Here is a 16,929-nt window from a genome sequence, read left to right as displayed (position 1 = left end):
ATATTAGAGGCATTCCCAACCCGTCACATTATATCTGCTATAGTTTGTACTGCAGGAAGCAAGAATCACGCAAATGAACACAAACACACTGCACCCCAAACCTTTATTCAGCACAGCTTGCTCACAAAGATATATGTGGGAGAGAGAAACACAAACAGGAAGCAAAGGTTGCAGGCAGAGAGAGAAGTACAGCAGTGTTTTACAGGTGCGCCGGTCTGCCCCCGTTCTCCGTTTCGGTGTCCGGAGAGAGAAGGGACATGCCTGTGACATTCAGCACACCCTCAGGAGCACGCGTGTGCGCGCGTGGAGACGTGCGAGCAGGAAGTTGCACTGACAAAGACTTGGTGTGTCATGTCTACTCCCTGCCTGTGCACTTCCTCAGCCCTGTGTCATTGAATAGTATGTGCGCAGCAGAGTGCATGTATATCTTACGGTACGGCATGCATGTTTTTGGTCCTTCCCTCGATCTGCTTCCATTCCAAAGTCTTTTCAATTTCGTTTTTGTGTTTTAAAAGACTGCTTTAACACTGTAAAATGCTAAAATTCTATAAAGACGACTTATTATGCCACATTTGTTTGAGTCTCTTACCCCTACTGGTTTCCCTGTGCCGCACCTTGGCAAAAAACAGTACCAGGAAGTAATACAAAGGGTCGCGGTATGGTGTCACAGGAAAGTGACCAATGACCAGGGACCACGGCTCAAGGGCAATACAACTGCCAATCAGCTTGGGGTGAGGAAGCAGAGACTTTTCAGACACAGTTGAACCAGAGATGAAAGCACTCCCACTGTGAGCAATTGATGAAAATTTGGGTGCACTGCATGAGAGGATGGGGGGGGGGGGGGGGGCAGGGTGATACAGAGGGGTCAGAGAGGCATGCAGGTTATACGCTATTACGCAATGAGAGGGGGCGACTGATGACGGAGCCAGGGGAAAGTCCAAAAACCCCCCCTGACCCCCTACCTCCCCCTGGCCCAGAATGCAGGATTTGGCTATCTCTGTTCAGGAGATGGTGCGGCCTACGCTACACCACTAAGCCAGCGAGTCAACGCGTGTGCATGTGTGTGAAAGAGAGGGAAAGAGTGATAGAGAGACAGAGAGGAGGACAGGGCTCGTAAATGCTAAATAGGTCACATGAAGTCTACCTCTACTGTAACTGGGGGGTTGAGTGACACTAAACGCTTGCATTCTTCACAGCGACACAGATAGAGACATCATGGGGGAAACCAGACACTGCAAACGTCAGCTAACTGGCAACTCACAACACCGAAGCCGGTCACAAGACAAACCGCTGCAGGTTTTAAAGAAACAGAAAAACATCCAGAATAAAATGATAAAATTCAACACCGCAATAACTTTTTTTGTTGTCGTTGTCTCATATAACAAAAAAAGAAGTATTTACAAAAAACAATACCCATTTTCACTTTTTTTATATCGAGCAAATCATTCATTTTAGAGGAGTGAGATGTTTATTTTGTGTTTCGGGGTTGTAAGTGGGAGGGGCGAGGGGGTGGGCGGTCCTCCGGCTGTACGCTGTGCTGCGGTACGCTGGGGTTGGCAGGGGGGCGGGGCCGGTGGGGGAGTGAGCGGAGCTCATGCCGTCAGCTCTTCTCTCAACTCCTTGTTCCTCCGCACCACCTCGGCGTGCTTCTCCTGAACAGGACCCAGATACACCACCATAAGTTACACTGCGGCCCTCTGCCCACAACAGCCCACAACAAATACACCACCATCACAACAACCACAACAGCCCACAACAGACACACCACCATAAGTTACACTGCGGCCCTCTGCCCACAACAGCCCACAACAAATACACCACCATCACAACAACCACAACAGCCCACAACAGACACACCACCATCAGTTACACTACTGTCCTCTGCCCACAACAGCCCACAACAAATACACCACCATCACAACAACCACAACAGCCCACAACAGATACACCACCATCAGTTACACTACTGTCCTCTGCCCACAACAGCCCACAACAAATACACCACCATCACAACAACCACAACAGCCCACAACAGATACACCACCATCAGTTACACTACTGTCCTCTGCCCACAACAGCCCACAACAAATACCCCACCATCACAACAACCACAACAGCCCACAACAGATACACCACCGTCACAACAACCACAACATCCCACAATAGATAAACCACCATCAGTTATACTGTGGCCCTCTGCCCACCACAGTGGGCTGGGTCTACCGATAGCTAAACTAATCGCCCAGTTTAAATGGAATTTTTACATTTCAATAAAAAAATCTCCTTGACACATTACTCACCAAGCCTGGCCCCCTGCCAAACTCATCAGGGAATCAGGGAACATGCCTACAATTTTTTAAAGCCCATTTTCTCCCAATTTCATAGCCAATTGTACCCACTCTATTCCAATCACTTCTACAAGCCGCATCGCCTCAAGTTCCCGTGAACGTCATTCCGAGGCGAGTGCAATCAGGGCTTGACTGTATACAGCGCTCCTACAGCCCCTGCCGAGTTCCTCTCCCCACCCTCGGAGCGGTGAGCCAATTATGCCAATCTCAGCTTTGGCAGGACCAAACACAATTCAACTTGTCGATACTCAATAGTAGGCTAGTCACACGTATCCTTGAAAAAATGTGAACTCCGCTAGGAACATCCCCTTCCAATTGAATTTAGGATTTAAAACGAAACATTTCCTCCATGACTCCCTCCCCTGCCTCCCCTGTCCCACCCCAACATTGAAAAGGACCTCCTTCCTCCCAGCCCCCTCACCTTCTCCTGCAGACGCTCCATGATGTTGGCCAGGTAGGCTTCGCGATTCTCCTTGATCTGCTCCATCTTCAGGGTCAGCTTCTCCTCCGCCATCTTGCTGAAGTTGCTGTTCTCCTCCATGGCCTTGGTGAGGACCTCTCGCTCGTGCTCCCTCTTCTCAGCCAGGGCCTTCAGCACCTGGGCCTCTTGGGACTGGAAGGGGTGAGGACAATGTCTGCATTACTCACTCCTGCTCCCACCCACTCGACCAGTCACACACCAGAATTTAGCCAGAAAGACTATGGTACACATACTGCAGACAGTACAAGGACAATCAAAGCTGAAGCTTGGATTGCTTTTAATGTGTTTTTGGATCTCTGTTTAGTGTAAATTGTATACATCCAGGTACATATGATGCAATGACAGTTGTCAGAAACACAAAAGCCGGCTTTATAATCACTGACAGTGTGCTGCTATGTGGTGTGGAAGTCTCTCGTTAAATGTGTTTTCGATGAGAGCTGTTTGTCTTTAGCCTAAAGGAGTGTGATTTTCACCAAATATAGATACCCGCTAAGATTCCCTGGATGATATCCATTAAGCAATATCCATTGGAACAGTGGTTTCCAAGTCTTTTCTCAATTGACCACTGAAACAATCACAAAAAACCTCAGTGAACCACAATATAAAAGGTGTACATTTGAAATGCGTACTAAGCACAAATACACTTTCAGTCATTAATGACGTGACTGCCCCTGTTTGCAAAGAATTGTGATGCCAGCCCCCAACAAAGTATATATTACTAATGCAATTAGTAATGTCATTTTTGTTATGATCCTTTTTTTTTGCCAGGGTACACCACCAAGCAGGTTCTCGTGGATCAAAGGTGGTCTACAAACCACACTTTGAAACCACACTCTTGTTGGAGCAGAGAAAGGAACGTTCTGGACTTTTTGGGACCACGGGCAGGTCACTCACTCTCCTCCGATCCTCGGCCGCCTCCAGCTTCTTCTGGATGTCCTCCAAGGAGACGTCCCTCTTCTTGGGGGGCGAGGTGATGCTGTGGGTGGCATCGGACATGGGGGATGGGGGCTTGAGGATCACCTCGAAGGCCTGTCCGGAGGCCCGCTTATTGATCGGCTTCACCTCCATGTCTGCGGGACAGGAGCGGACCCCCAGCACGCCATTACAAAAATATCATTTAATGCCAAGTTCTAATAATCATTCAAAAGGTTGGACTCCCAGAATCACAAGCATATCTTACAGTAAAGTCAAGAATTACATTTTCCATCTATCCATCCATCCAGCCAACCATTATCTATTTGTGGTCAGGGTCGCGTGGGGTGCAGGAACCTATCCCAGCATGCATTGGGCAAGAGGCAGGAATCCACCCAGGTCAGGTTGCTAATCTATCGCAGGACACACACACTCAAACTGAATGACATCAACCCAAAGTCCCTAATAAAGCACTGCAACCCCCCAAATCACCAAAACAGCATTCAGTTTTTTATGCTCAGCTACCTTCAAACTCGCACACCAGCTTGTTGCGTGCCTCTGGGTAGAAACAGGAGCAGATGAGAGAGATGACAGACAGCTCCTTCATCTTCTCTTTGTATGCTGTGGAGACCAAGCAACAGGAGCCAACTCTTAACTGCTTTTTAGAGAGAAGACCCTTTCAAAAGGAAACGTAACAATTTGAAACAATACATCTTTAAAATCGCACATAAAAAACAGTTATCAACAAAGCTATTTTCACCGGCGTGAATTAGTCTGTGTCTCACAGCCACGTTTCATGTGATGTATGTCATGCCAACCTCGCCTTGATGTTTCTCATTTAAGAGACTGTCTGCTGGTATCAGAGCTGTCCCTAGACAGGGACAGGGCCCTAGGCAAAAAATAATTTGGTGTCTCCTCTGGGAGACATACTGAGCTTTTATTTTTAATCGATCTGTCAAAGGAAGATGAGAAAGTGGGGCCCTTGGTGCAGCTGACCTGCCTTGTGAGAGAGACGGGTCTGGTGGGTACACACCCACTGCTCTGGCACTGACGCTGTGTTTTTGTGTTTGCAGACATGGTCACTACTCTCTGCCTGCTGTACTGCAGCAAGTGCGACCTTGAAGTGTCTCACTTTTGGGAGTAAACAACAAGAGAGGTAAATGCTACACGATACAGTTATTTCTGAAGACCTCTCTGACTGATGTTAACATGCAGTACAGACAGGAGGTTCTGAAGGATGCCCACAGCGAACACATGCTAAAATGCTGAGCTCCGCATGTTAGCGTGTAAATTATTCCAGTTCCATATGTTCACTGTTCTGCAAACCCTCAAAGTGACCAATAAACACCTGGGATACTAAACTCTGGCCCTCAAGACCATACTGCTGGTTTTCTTCACAACCACAAAGTTAATTGAATGATTCATGTTTCTGATTGGTCAGGGACTTCTCATGCTGGCTCTCCCAGATCGGTTCCTGATTTGACGGGAAGAATGAAAACCAGCAGTACAGACTTGAATATCCCTGTTAAACAGATTTTGGCACTTGTTTTAAAACTTGGAAAAAAAGGAAAAACTGTCCAGAGAATGGATTCCCACCGGAACACAGACAGTGCCCTCAAGCACGTAAGCGGAAACTGCCAGCAGTGGAATTCTGGTAATTTGCAATTACTGGACAACATTACTTCTGCTCAGACTGAGGAGATTTTGGTCTTGCTATAAGATTACAGTATTGGATATGGCTTGTCATGTTCTCCTCAGAGATTACTTTTGTTCTCATACAAAACTGAAATGTCAAATTTAGTCATAAAATTGTATGTGGATTATATAAAGAGAAAGTGCATTTTGACAACTGCAGTGCAATGAACTAGAAAGGGGAACCTAATTCTAGTGCTTTAAATATCTGAAGGGATCCAGTGGGGTATTGTCGAGATAGATTAAGATAATCTTATACTGACCAGATGATTATATGGTCATTGCTTAAATCCTGTACTTCCTGCACTAAGAGGTTTCAACTGGTAGAACATTCCAGTACTTTCTGTGTTGCTATGCAATCTATCGATGTTCTCTCTTCAACCACACCCCCTGATGAATATTCATTATGGGACTGCCAATCAAACCACTTTCAGCTTGACAATGACAGAACGGCACAGGCTTTCGATAACCTTAAGCAAATGGACCTGAATATCCAATCAGGACATAGTTTATCTGTGATTCTGGCATCCACCATCTACAAAAAAGCTTTTCATTCCTCAAGCGTTCCAAGCACTGCTCAGCTGCGACAGCTTTTAGCCGGCAATTTCCATCATGATTGGCAGAGCAGCAGACCTCCCTCCTCCAACCCCACACAATAAGGGGAAGAGGAGGCATCCTCTCATCACCACGGTAACAGAGCTACACCCCAGGCCCCCCTGCAGTGATCCATCAGCGTATGACCGCAGATCGTCAGTAAAGATTAGCCAACCGCTGCTGGGGCCATGGTGTATGGCTCCCCCTGGCTGTCGCCTGTGACCAGACACCCGTTCTGCTCTGCTCAGAGTTGTCGGACAGGAAAAACATTAGTGTCAGATACATCCCCAGATCAAACATCACCTGTCAGATGTAATATGACATAGAGCCATATGCAGTGTGACTGTATGTTTAAGCTCCCTTTAACCCTGACATTTTTACAGGCTCTTTTCACCGTGATATACTATTTAGACAGAACTGCTACAATATGAAAACCATCTTTAGTACAACCCAGGATGATGTAGTACAGTGAAGTACAGTCGAACAGAACCTTCAGCTGCTCAGTGTAGTCTGTATAGTATAGTAACAATCCACAGTGAATCAAAGTCCACACACACCAGAATTCCAGCCTGTAGCAGCTAAGGTACACAACAGGGACCCGGAAGGTTGTTGGTTCAAGCCCTGGTATGGCCATAATGATCCGAACAGCTGTTGGGCCCTTGAGCAAGGCCATTAACCCCGCAATGCTTCAGGGGGGATTGTTCCCTGCTTAATCATTACATTACATTAATGGCATTTGGCAGACGCTCTTATCCAGAGTGACGTACAGTTGATTAGACTAAGCAGGAGACAATCCTCCCCTGGAGCAATGTAGTTAATTGTATGCGGTTAACTGTATGTTGCTTTGGATAAAAGCATCATCCATCCATCCATCCATTATCTGAACCCGCTTATCCTGAACAGGGTCGCAGGGGGGCTGGAGCCTACCCCAGCATACATTGGGCGAAAGGCAGGAATACACCCTGCAGGTGTGCACCATTCACATCGCAGGGCACACACACTATTCACTCACACACTCATACCTACGGGCAATTTAGACTCTCCAATCAGGCTAACCTGCATGTCTTTGGACTGTGGGAGGAAACCGGAGTACCCGGAGGAAACCCACGCAGACACGGGGAGAACATGCAAACTTTGCACAGAGAGGCCCCGGCCGACGGGGATTCAAACCCAGGACCTCCTTGCTGTGAGGCGGCAGTGCTACCCACTGCGCCATCCGTGCCGCCATAAAAGCATCAGCTAAATAAAAAATGATTATGTTGTCATGACACAACAAAAAGGTATTATAGTGTGGAAATAATCCCTTCAAACTAGCTCCCCTGGTCACAATCTGAAAACACACCCAGGGTCCTTCTCTTTAAAGATACGCTCAGTGCACTCGGAGTGGTCAGTCTACCTCTAGGTGTCTCCATTGAGATAAGTTCAGACCTAATCAGGGCCAGTCTCAAGAAAAAAAATGTAAATGTACAGTAAAAGGTTTCCAACTCAATAGGCAGATTGCAGCTCGCAAAAGCTTTATGTACTATCTGAAATTGCAAACTCTAAGACAGATAATATAAGACTCTAACAGGAAATCTTGCCTGAATATTAGAGCAGCCAAATTGTAATTGTGTATTTTTATGGATAATCCATGAAAAGACTCAACAACACAAACAAGCACATTCCTGTTGTCTGTCTGCTTGGCTGCCAATGACGAGACAATTCTGTAGACAACTCACTTCAAACACCAGAGCCCATCCATCTAGGAAAAGTATCTCTCCAGACAGTCAAATCATTACAAATTATTATTTATCTTCAAGACCCTTTAAAGCATGCAAAAATGCAGTAAATAAATAAATAAATAAATGCTCAAGAATATGTTTTCATATTTGTCTATTTATATATTTACTTCCCCAGTATAGAGGTTGGATTTGATGGACTTTTACCCGTTAGAAAACAACATAATAGAAATAATACCTTGGATGATTCTTAATGGAACTTTCGATGTCGCCTCGTGACATCACCTGCAATCATACTGTATGATGAACAAGGCCCAGCCCAAATAGTAGCCCATATATTCTAGTTTATATATATATATATATATATATATATATATATATATATATATATATATATATATATATATATATATATATATAAAAACCCCGGCTAATGCTTGGTTCTAATGGTTCATTAAAACATATTAAGATAAACTGAGAATTGACTCGCAATACATCGCTGCATATAAAACGCGGATTATAAATGCTAAGGAAAATGGGTAGGTTATGTGGTCGATAAAACCAATAATCATGATAACACCGAAACTAACCTACATTGCTACTCCCAATTCTCTTCGTCTGACTATGACAATTTCGTTTCGCAAAAATATCAAAATTGGAAATATTCTCGTGCCTCCTAGGATGCAGGTCATATTTCTTGTTCACTTGACAGCTTCGCTATGACAAAAAAAGTAAAGGGATACAATTTCCCAAATGTTCTATTCTAAAGACTGAAAGGTAGCCTATTTTATGTTTTTTAACTGCAGAGCCCTTGCATAACTGAATTTATGGAAAAAATATTTCAGCGATGTACGAAACTATTCAATGCTTCTATTTGGCTACATTCATTCACACCAGTGAAACCTTCTTGAAATCATCAAGCGACCGGGTTCTTGGGTGCGGTCTGTCTGCATTATGCTGCTGGGGCATGTGCCGGGGAATAGAAGCAGGTGCGGCAGTCTCAATGTGATATTTCTGCCCGTTTCTCACAGAAAATGCTTAACTAATGAACGAACAAGTTAATTCCTCCATCACTATATTCAAACATTACAGGACCATTTGAACGCCAAATACAGTGTCCATCTACCTTCACGTTGGGCGTTTTGTTGCTAGCTAGCTATTTATCTATCCAGTTCGGCCCCATTGACACAATTAAGATGATTTGCCACTGAAACATAAACGATTATTTTTAAAACATGAAAAATTCTTTAGTCTAATATCTCGTCTAAATTGAATGTTTCCTCTATTTTCTCAGACGGACTGATTTGACCGCTCCCATGAATCCGCTCGTAGCATCTTTTGTGCCTAGATGATGCCGTCAATATTACTGTTGGATCTCCCAGCATCCACGGATATCCATCCGGTTATCGTCCCAAAATTGACGCATAGAGAATGGGTTGCTTACCAATTGCGGTTTTAGCCATAGTTGTCGTTGGTGCAGTAAGTCTGGAGTAGGCTACCGAAGCAAACGTCGCAGTTCTGGTCTGTGGCGAGAGAAAGGACTACTATAAGGCACTGAGTCAGCAGAACAGAGCTTGGTGGGAGCAAGGGATACCGAGCAAGAGCAAGTGATTTACGACCGTCTTCACGCACGATCAGATTGGCTACCGTCGTCCCCTGACGCGCATCTCTGGGAAAGAAACAAATGCACTCACAATATTATCAGATTTTGCAACAGAATGGCAATTACAATAAAAGTACAATAAAAAAATGAGCGTGTCCCTTTGCTTTTTAAGTCAGACTGACAAAATCAATTGACGATGGGCAATGGTAAAGTTGACTAACTAGCCTACAACGAGTACAAAGTTTTTGTTTTGTTGTCATACGTGAAATATTGCTAGTCATTAATGACACAATTGTATTAATCAATTAATAGAATTTTAATTAATAGCTCGTATCTAGCCCCTCTCTCGCTATCTCTCTCGCGGACACACATGCATGCACCACTCTGGGTATAAAACGTTGGAATTAATACCAAATGAAATAACGAACGATAACCGTTTCCCTGGAACATTATTATGTTTTTGTTGTGTGTACAAACTATCGTCTCTTTTTGGATATGTTGTATGCACAGAATGGACTGAATAGACTGTTCATTGTCTGAAATTAAATAAGGTCCTATTGCCTCTACTGCTGGACATTCTGCTTAAGTAAACAAGGCCCAGGCTTTTGCTAGCCAACGAAATTTGGCGATTAATATCTTATATGCACAAGTTTTATAATGAGCAATTATAGACAAAACCATTATATTTTAAAAGGCACTTTATGTATCTAAATGGTTATTAATTATCATCTTAGTGATTTTCCCCTTATAAGTCTGCCTGCTTTAAGTTAATGTAGGCCTACATAGATCAAGCAATGCTTTATTTCACTGTTGGCCTTGTCTGAACAAAAGGGCCTGCAGGAAATAACAGCTTTGTTGTTCCAGATATTATACGACATAAAACAATATGTGGTAATCAGAGTTTACACACTGGCGTGGATATAAACATATATTCACATGCAAACCCATGTTCAGGTGCATAAATCCTGAGGCAAATTCAATTGCCTTTTTGCAGTTCTACCACAAGGTTGCAGTAGAGACCGAATACATTTAGGTTTGACTGTAACTCTGACCATTAAGATGAACATTAAAACACACAGAATGTGGTGTGAAGTTATTTTACTAAAATATGTACAGTGCCTACCAGGAACTAGCCACAAATAAATGCCATTGATAGTATGTGTGGGCCTCATTCATGCTAAACACTCTAAAACTGGACTTCAACAAAGGCAAAACACTACAAAGTCTATCTTTCTCAATGAGTCAACAATCACCACTGATACATCTGATTACTTTACGTCATCCTAATATATTGGTATTATTCTTACAGATGCATACATATATTTTACCGTATGTCAAGTTCACAAGTGTGGTCTTTTTATTTCTGTTTGGGAGTACAGAATATATCAATTTATTGTGACATATTTATGTTATTGAATTTAAACAAAAAAAAAACCAGTCTAGTTCTTTGGGGGAAAAAACTCATTCTAGTTCAGAGCCAGGCTCTTTTGATGCAGCTCTTTCCACTGGCATGCATTCATGGCAATAAAAAGAATAGTTACCTTCTGAAAATCACCGAGACGTAGCGCCAACAACAGCTAAGCACTCCGGTCACTGATTAACCATAATGGATGCATTTAGCAGTGCTTAAACATAATTCATTCACACACTTGCTAAAATAGAGGCACACTGCATTTAATTATTTTACAGTCCGATTGCAGAAAGATGCTGGCAACTTGAGGCTGTGCCAGTATCCACTTCTCCTCTCTCAGATGCTAAACTTATGTCATCCAATTTTACATTACATTACATTAAAGTCATTTGGCAGACACTCTTATCCAGAGCGACATACAATAATGAGCTAATCATAACCAGGGACAAGTGCTCTGAAAAATATGGTTCCAAGTGCATGAGTGATCACATAGATAAATAATCAGATAAACTGACCAAGAAGTAGCAATACCACTAAGAATAGGAAAATAATTATATGCAAGTGCGATCATGACAGCATATACTGTAGCATACATGGCTAATTGCAAATGACAGGGAGGTAGGGAGGGGAGGGGAAAGGTTCTTTGCACTGGGCGATGATGTCACTGTGCTGTCCCCTAGCGAAATGGAAAATCAGAGAGGGGCGAGGGGTTAGAGCAGGGATGGAGATCAGTTCTGTTTTACCTGGTGTGAGCCCTGGGGAACCTGGGGGAGCGACCAGAGAGGCAGGAGTTAATCCAGTCTAGGGCTGTGCTGCAGATCCCTGTAGCTGCCAGGGAGGATAGGAGGATGGAGTGGTTGACCGTGTCGAAGGCCTCAAAGAGAGATCTAGAAGGACAGAGGAGAGGGAGGCTGCCTGCTGGGAGGATGTCTGGTGTGTTTGCCTGGGGGAGAGATGAGGAGATAGGGTGGAGCACAGAGGTCGGAAAGCAGGAGTTGGGAAACATCAGTGTCTGTGATGGCCTTAGCAATCATCCTGGTAAAAATATTCTGAACTTTGCTGAAGACTCTATCATAGTCAGTCTTTTAGAAAATGGTGAGACATGTCATGGCCATGTTGTGATGACTCTTAACAAGCTTAATGTATTAGAAATGGTTATGGATTTTAGAACCCAACCACAGGTTCCTCAACCCACCAACAGTCCCTTCCAAAAGTATTGGAACAGCAAGGCCAATTCCTTTGTGTTTTCAATACACTGAATACATTTGGGGGTGATATAAAATGATTAACATGAGAAAAGAGGGCAGCACGGATGGCGCAGTGGGTAGCACTGCTGCCTCACAGCAAGGAGGTCCTGGGTTCGAATCCCCGTCGGCCGGGGCCTCTCTGTGCGGAGTTTGCATGTTCTCCCCGTGTCTGCGTGGGTTTCCTCCGGGTACTCCGGTTTCCTCCCACAGTCCAAAGACATGCAGGTTAGGCTGATTGGAGAGTCTAAATTGCCCGTAGGTATGAGTGTGTGAGTGAATGGTGTGTGTGCCCTGCGATGGACTGGCGACCTGTCCAGGGTGTATTCCTGCCTTTCGCCCAATGTATGCTGGGATAGGCTCCAGCCCCCCTGCGACCCTGTTCAGGATAAGCGGGTTCAGATAATGGATGGATGGATGAGAAAAGAGTTCAGATTTCAGCTTTTATTTCCTGGTATTTACACCTAGATGTGTTAAACTACTTTGAACATAGCACCTTTGTGGTATCAGACCACCCAATTTTTAGGTCAGCAAAAGTATTGAAACAGAGACTATATAAGTAAATAAGTTAATATTTGGTAGTATATGCCTTGCTTACAATAACTGGATCAAGCCAGCAACCCATTGACATCACCAAACTGTTTCATTCCAGGATTTTACTGCAGCCTCTTTCAGTTGTTTTATCTGGGTTTTTTTCCCTTCAGGGCAGAGATTTCCTCTTCAGGAGGTGAAATGGGCTAAGGTCTGGTGATTGACTTCACTTTTTCTTTGTTGTGTTGGCAGCGTGTTTTGGATCATTGTCTTGCTGCATAATGAAGTTCCTCCCTATTAGTTTGTCCACATTTTCTGTTCGTTGTCAGACAGAATGTTTTTCTAGACTTCTGAATTCATCCTGCTGAAACCATCATGAGATACATCATAAATAAAGACGAGTCAGCCCACTCCAGAAGCAGCCATGCAAGCCCAAGCCATGACACTTCCTCCACCATGTTTCACAGATGAGCTGGTATATTTTGGAACAGATGGAACAGATCCCGTCTTTCTCCACACCTTTCCATCACTTTGGCAGAGGTTAATCTTGTTAAAATTGCGTTAATCCCTTTAATAAATTTAAAATCCTCAATCCAACCACCCATAAATCTCATACTCTCTTACTAACCTTAAAGAGATTAAGCATCTTTAGTCTATCCTCATAACTTTTATCTTATATACATGGAATCAATCTGGTTGCCCTTCTCTGACACTTTTCCAGCGCCTCTGTATCTTTCTTATAGTGTGGTCCCCAGACCTGCACAGAGTACTCTAAGTGTGGTCTAACGATGGTATTGCATAAGGTACTTTTAATAAATTTATACTCAATACTCTTGGCTATGTATCCGAGCATCCCGTCTGCCTTTTTTATTGCTACCGCACATTGACTATGTAGGGAAGAATACATTTCCTGCTTCATTGTTCTTGGACGGTCACCTAATACCTCAATCCTACTGAATGATCAAGGGGGGTTAGGAAGCCCATACTGAATGATCAAGGCGGGTTCACTGTCTGCTTTGCTGACAATGACCATTTGGTTTCCTTGGTCACATCATATGCATACAAAATAATATGTATTTGTCTGACTGTCACCCAATCAGGGACAAGTACCTGCATTTTACTTCAGGAGGTTTGGGGCATAAAAGCTCATTCCTTTCTAACATGAGTTTGTAATTGAACTGCCTTGCTTTTACCCGGTATGCTTCATACTGTAATTAAAGACTATTTTAGCTATATTAATACATTGTTGCTGACTGACTGACTGAATATCGGACTGCTAGTTTTACTTCACAAAGGACCAAATTCCTATAACTAGAAGGCTTTGATCAGCTATTTTCTACCACCCAGAAAGTAATCCTAAAGTAAAGTAATCCTGCCTCCTAAAAAAGAGCTGTGATCGAAGCTGTCAGGGATGTGCAACAGGCTGCCTGGAATATGCCAGCCAGGGCCCTGGCCGACTACATCGCCGGAAGAAACTGCAAGAACATTCGTTTGTGGCAGTTGGTCGGCCCTTTGCCTACGCTCAGCAGCTCCTGGATTACTGCTGGCGCTGGCTGCAACCTGAGGGCCGCACTCCCGAAGACATCGTGGAGCAGGTGGCACTGGAGCAATAATGGGGCTCTAAAGGGACCTGTCTGTCGGAGAGGACACAGGGAGGAAGAATCGCGAACCTCCCTCTCATTCCCCGGACTCCTCTCCTTGCCTTTCCTCTTGCTCTCCTGTCCCCCGTCTGTACCCCGCCCCAGCCTGAATTTCCCGTTTTAACCCAGCCCCAGTTCCCCATTTTAAATCCGCCCAAACCCAAGTACCTCGATTTAAGCCCCCATTTCCCTAAAGGCCAACCCCGTCCCACCCAGCCCTTTGGTCCCACTGTTAGCTCCCCTCAGCTCCCTGGCTCAAGTCAGATGTGTGTGCCAGAGGCGTCAGGGGAGGTGCATTCCTCGCCCACTCCAGCAGAGTCATATCATGAAAGAATTGTTGGATTTGGGTTCCTACCGTACCCTTGTGCACCAACACCTGATTCCACCAGAAGCTATTGATAGATTCAACCAGGTGGCCATCACGGGGTGCATGGGGATGTTAATTATTATCTGACTGCATGGATTGAATTTTCAATTGCAAGACAAAAGCATGGTGGCTGGGGTTAGTACCCACACCCCCCTTCCGCTGGGACATGATTGGCTGGGGTTTAGAGAAATGGCGAATTTGATGGTGTTTATTGTCCTTTTGCTACAGCTGGGGGTGAGGTGGTCACTGGTGAGAGATCCAGGGGAGTGGCTGTCTGGCGGTCGTGTCCTGGTTCGGGGAGAGACAGAAATGTCTGACAGGGATTTGGGAGCAGAGGCTGCGGGCCCTCCCCTACTCTCTCGAGTGTCTCGGACAGTCTTCCTCGAACAGTCTCGGGGTGAGACACTGAGTTGAGTCACTGACCAAGTGACTAAGATTGATGGGAGGTTACCCGACCAGCAGAGGGCAGTGTCATACCGCTATTTTTGTATAATTAAAGACTAATTATATTGGGTAAGTCGGGAACCACATACAGGCACTCAGCTTTTAGTGCCAAAAAGCCACCGTAAAAATTTTTTTCAGACGGTTCACAGCAATGGCAGGTCAAACACGTAACAATATAATTGTCTGATTTCATATTGTATTATATATTTTTTTTTTTTACGGTGTGCATAGAGTGTAAATCCTGCGACCATTTCAAAAGCACCTTTTGATGCTTAGTCCTAAGACTATTGCGGAGGTGCGGTTTAATTTGTTCTCCCATGTGGGAATCCCGAAAGAGATTCTCACAGATCAAGGCACTTCTTTTATGTCACAAAAGACACAAAAGAGCTGTCTCCGCACCAGCGTCTACCACCCTCAAACCGACAGGCTGGTGGAGTGGTTAAATAAGACGCTGAGGACAATGATCTCTGAGTTTATTTCCACCAATATCTGAAATTGGGATAAACTAATTGACCCCCTGTTGTTTGTCATAAGAGAGGTTTCCCAAGGCTCCACAGGGTTTTTCCCCTTTGAGTTATTGTACAGGTGAAAGCCCCATGGTATTTTGGACCTGTTAAAGAAAACTTGGGTGGAGAGTACAAGCCAAAGTAAAAATGATATTAAATTCATGTAGGAATACCGGGAGACAGTCCCGGTATTACTCCAGTCATCAGCATCCAAAGTACTCACCAAGTGGTAATGACCTTTGCACAGTTATACGGTGGGTAGGGGGATGTGGTTATTCATTCTATGAGGTTATTCGTTCTGATATGGAAGGGGCACGTCAGATCTACCATCCAGGGTGACCTGTAGCGTAGTGGTTAAGGTACATGACTGGGACCCGCAAGGTCAGTGGTTTGAATCCCAGTGTAGCCACAATAAGATCCGCACAGCCGTTGGGCCCTTAACCCTGCATTGCTCCAGGGGAGGATTACCTCCTGCTTAGTCTAATCAACTGTACGTCGCTCTGGATAATGTAATGTAATCTCAATTTGTTAATATAGTGGAGAGAGGTAGACCCTGCCTTGCTAGCCACACCGGATATAATGCCACCGGAAAATTTCAATCTGAACAAAACTCATCCACTCCCTCTTGGCAGCCATCTGACTCTGCAGCAGGCAGGGGTAGCTCGGTTGCATCAAGACTTTGCTGACATATTCTCCCTCCTACCAGGAAGAACAAACCTTATAAAATACCACATACACACTCTCTGGGCACTGTAGTTAGAAGTCACCTATATCAAATTACCTGAACACAAGAAAATAGTAGTACAGGAAGAATTGTGCATAATGCTGGACATGGGAGTAATAGAGGAATGGCAAAGTCATTGGTGCAGTCCCATTATGCTTGTTCCCAAGTCCGATGGGTCTGTTCAATTCTGCGTGGATTACTGAAAGGTTTTGAAATTTTATGCATATCCTATACCTCGGGTGGAAGAGCTGCTGGATCGGTTGGGCACTGCTCGATTATTTTCGAGGCTGGATTTAACCAAGGGCTACTGGCAGATTCCCTTGTCTCCAGAGTCCAAGGAAAAATCATCTTTTCCCATTGCATGGGGCTCCATCGACCTTCCAGCATGCGATGGACAGCCTGTTAAGGTGACACCCTGCATACACCGCTGCCTATCTGGCTGACATTGTCATCCACAGTAATGACTGGCAGCAATATATGCAGCATTTACGAGCCATCCTGAAGACGGTGTGAAGGGCGGGACTCACTGAAAACCCAGGGAAGTGTGCAATTGAATTAAAGGAAGTGCGTTATCTGGGGTTCCTCTTGGGCCGGGGACGGGTCAGTCCTCTGGTCAATAAAACATGGAGATTTTGGCATGTCCCCAACCAAGGCCAAATACAAGTGAAGTCACTCCTGGGGCTAGCAAATTACTCTCCTAGTCTATCTTCGCCT

At 44.6% G+C, this 16,929-nt stretch overlaps 1 protein-coding gene across 1 annotated transcript; it reads right to left on the bottom strand.

Annotated features, from left to right (window-relative positions):
- Positions 1–84: 84 nt before the first annotated feature.
- On the bottom strand, positions 85–9,398 carry stmn2b (stathmin 2b). Its single transcript, XM_061254783.1, has 5 exons — positions 9,190–9,398; positions 4,267–4,362; positions 3,724–3,899; positions 2,770–2,961; positions 85–1,652 (listed from the first exon to the last, which is right to left on the bottom strand). The coding sequence occupies exons 1-5, from the start codon at positions 9,206–9,208 to the stop codon at positions 1,593–1,595; spliced, it is 543 nt and encodes a 180-aa protein (XP_061110767.1). The 5' UTR covers positions 9,209–9,398; the 3' UTR covers positions 85–1,592.
- Between the last annotated feature and the right edge of the window lie 7,531 nt (positions 9,399–16,929).

The sequence above is a fragment of the Conger conger genome, chromosome 9, assembly GCF_963514075.1.
Source record: "Conger conger chromosome 9, fConCon1.1, whole genome shotgun sequence".
In the NCBI taxonomy this organism is placed as follows: domain Eukaryota; kingdom Metazoa; phylum Chordata; class Actinopteri; order Anguilliformes; family Congridae; genus Conger; species Conger conger.
Note: the sequence above shows the minus strand (reverse complement) of the source record. Positions and strands in the feature narration are given on the sequence as shown.

Bases quoted from the DNA above. Each gene is read 5' to 3' on its own strand.
- stmn2b (XM_061254783.1), bottom strand. The intron at 3,900-4,266 runs GTAGCTGAGCAT...CCTGTCCCGCAG, and splicing joins GCTGGTGTGCGAGTTTGAAG to ACATGGAGGTGAAGCCGATC. The intron at 2,962-3,723 runs GTGAGTGACCTG...CACCCCTTCCAG, and splicing joins CGGCCGAGGATCGGAGGAGA to TCCCAAGAGGCCCAGGTGCT.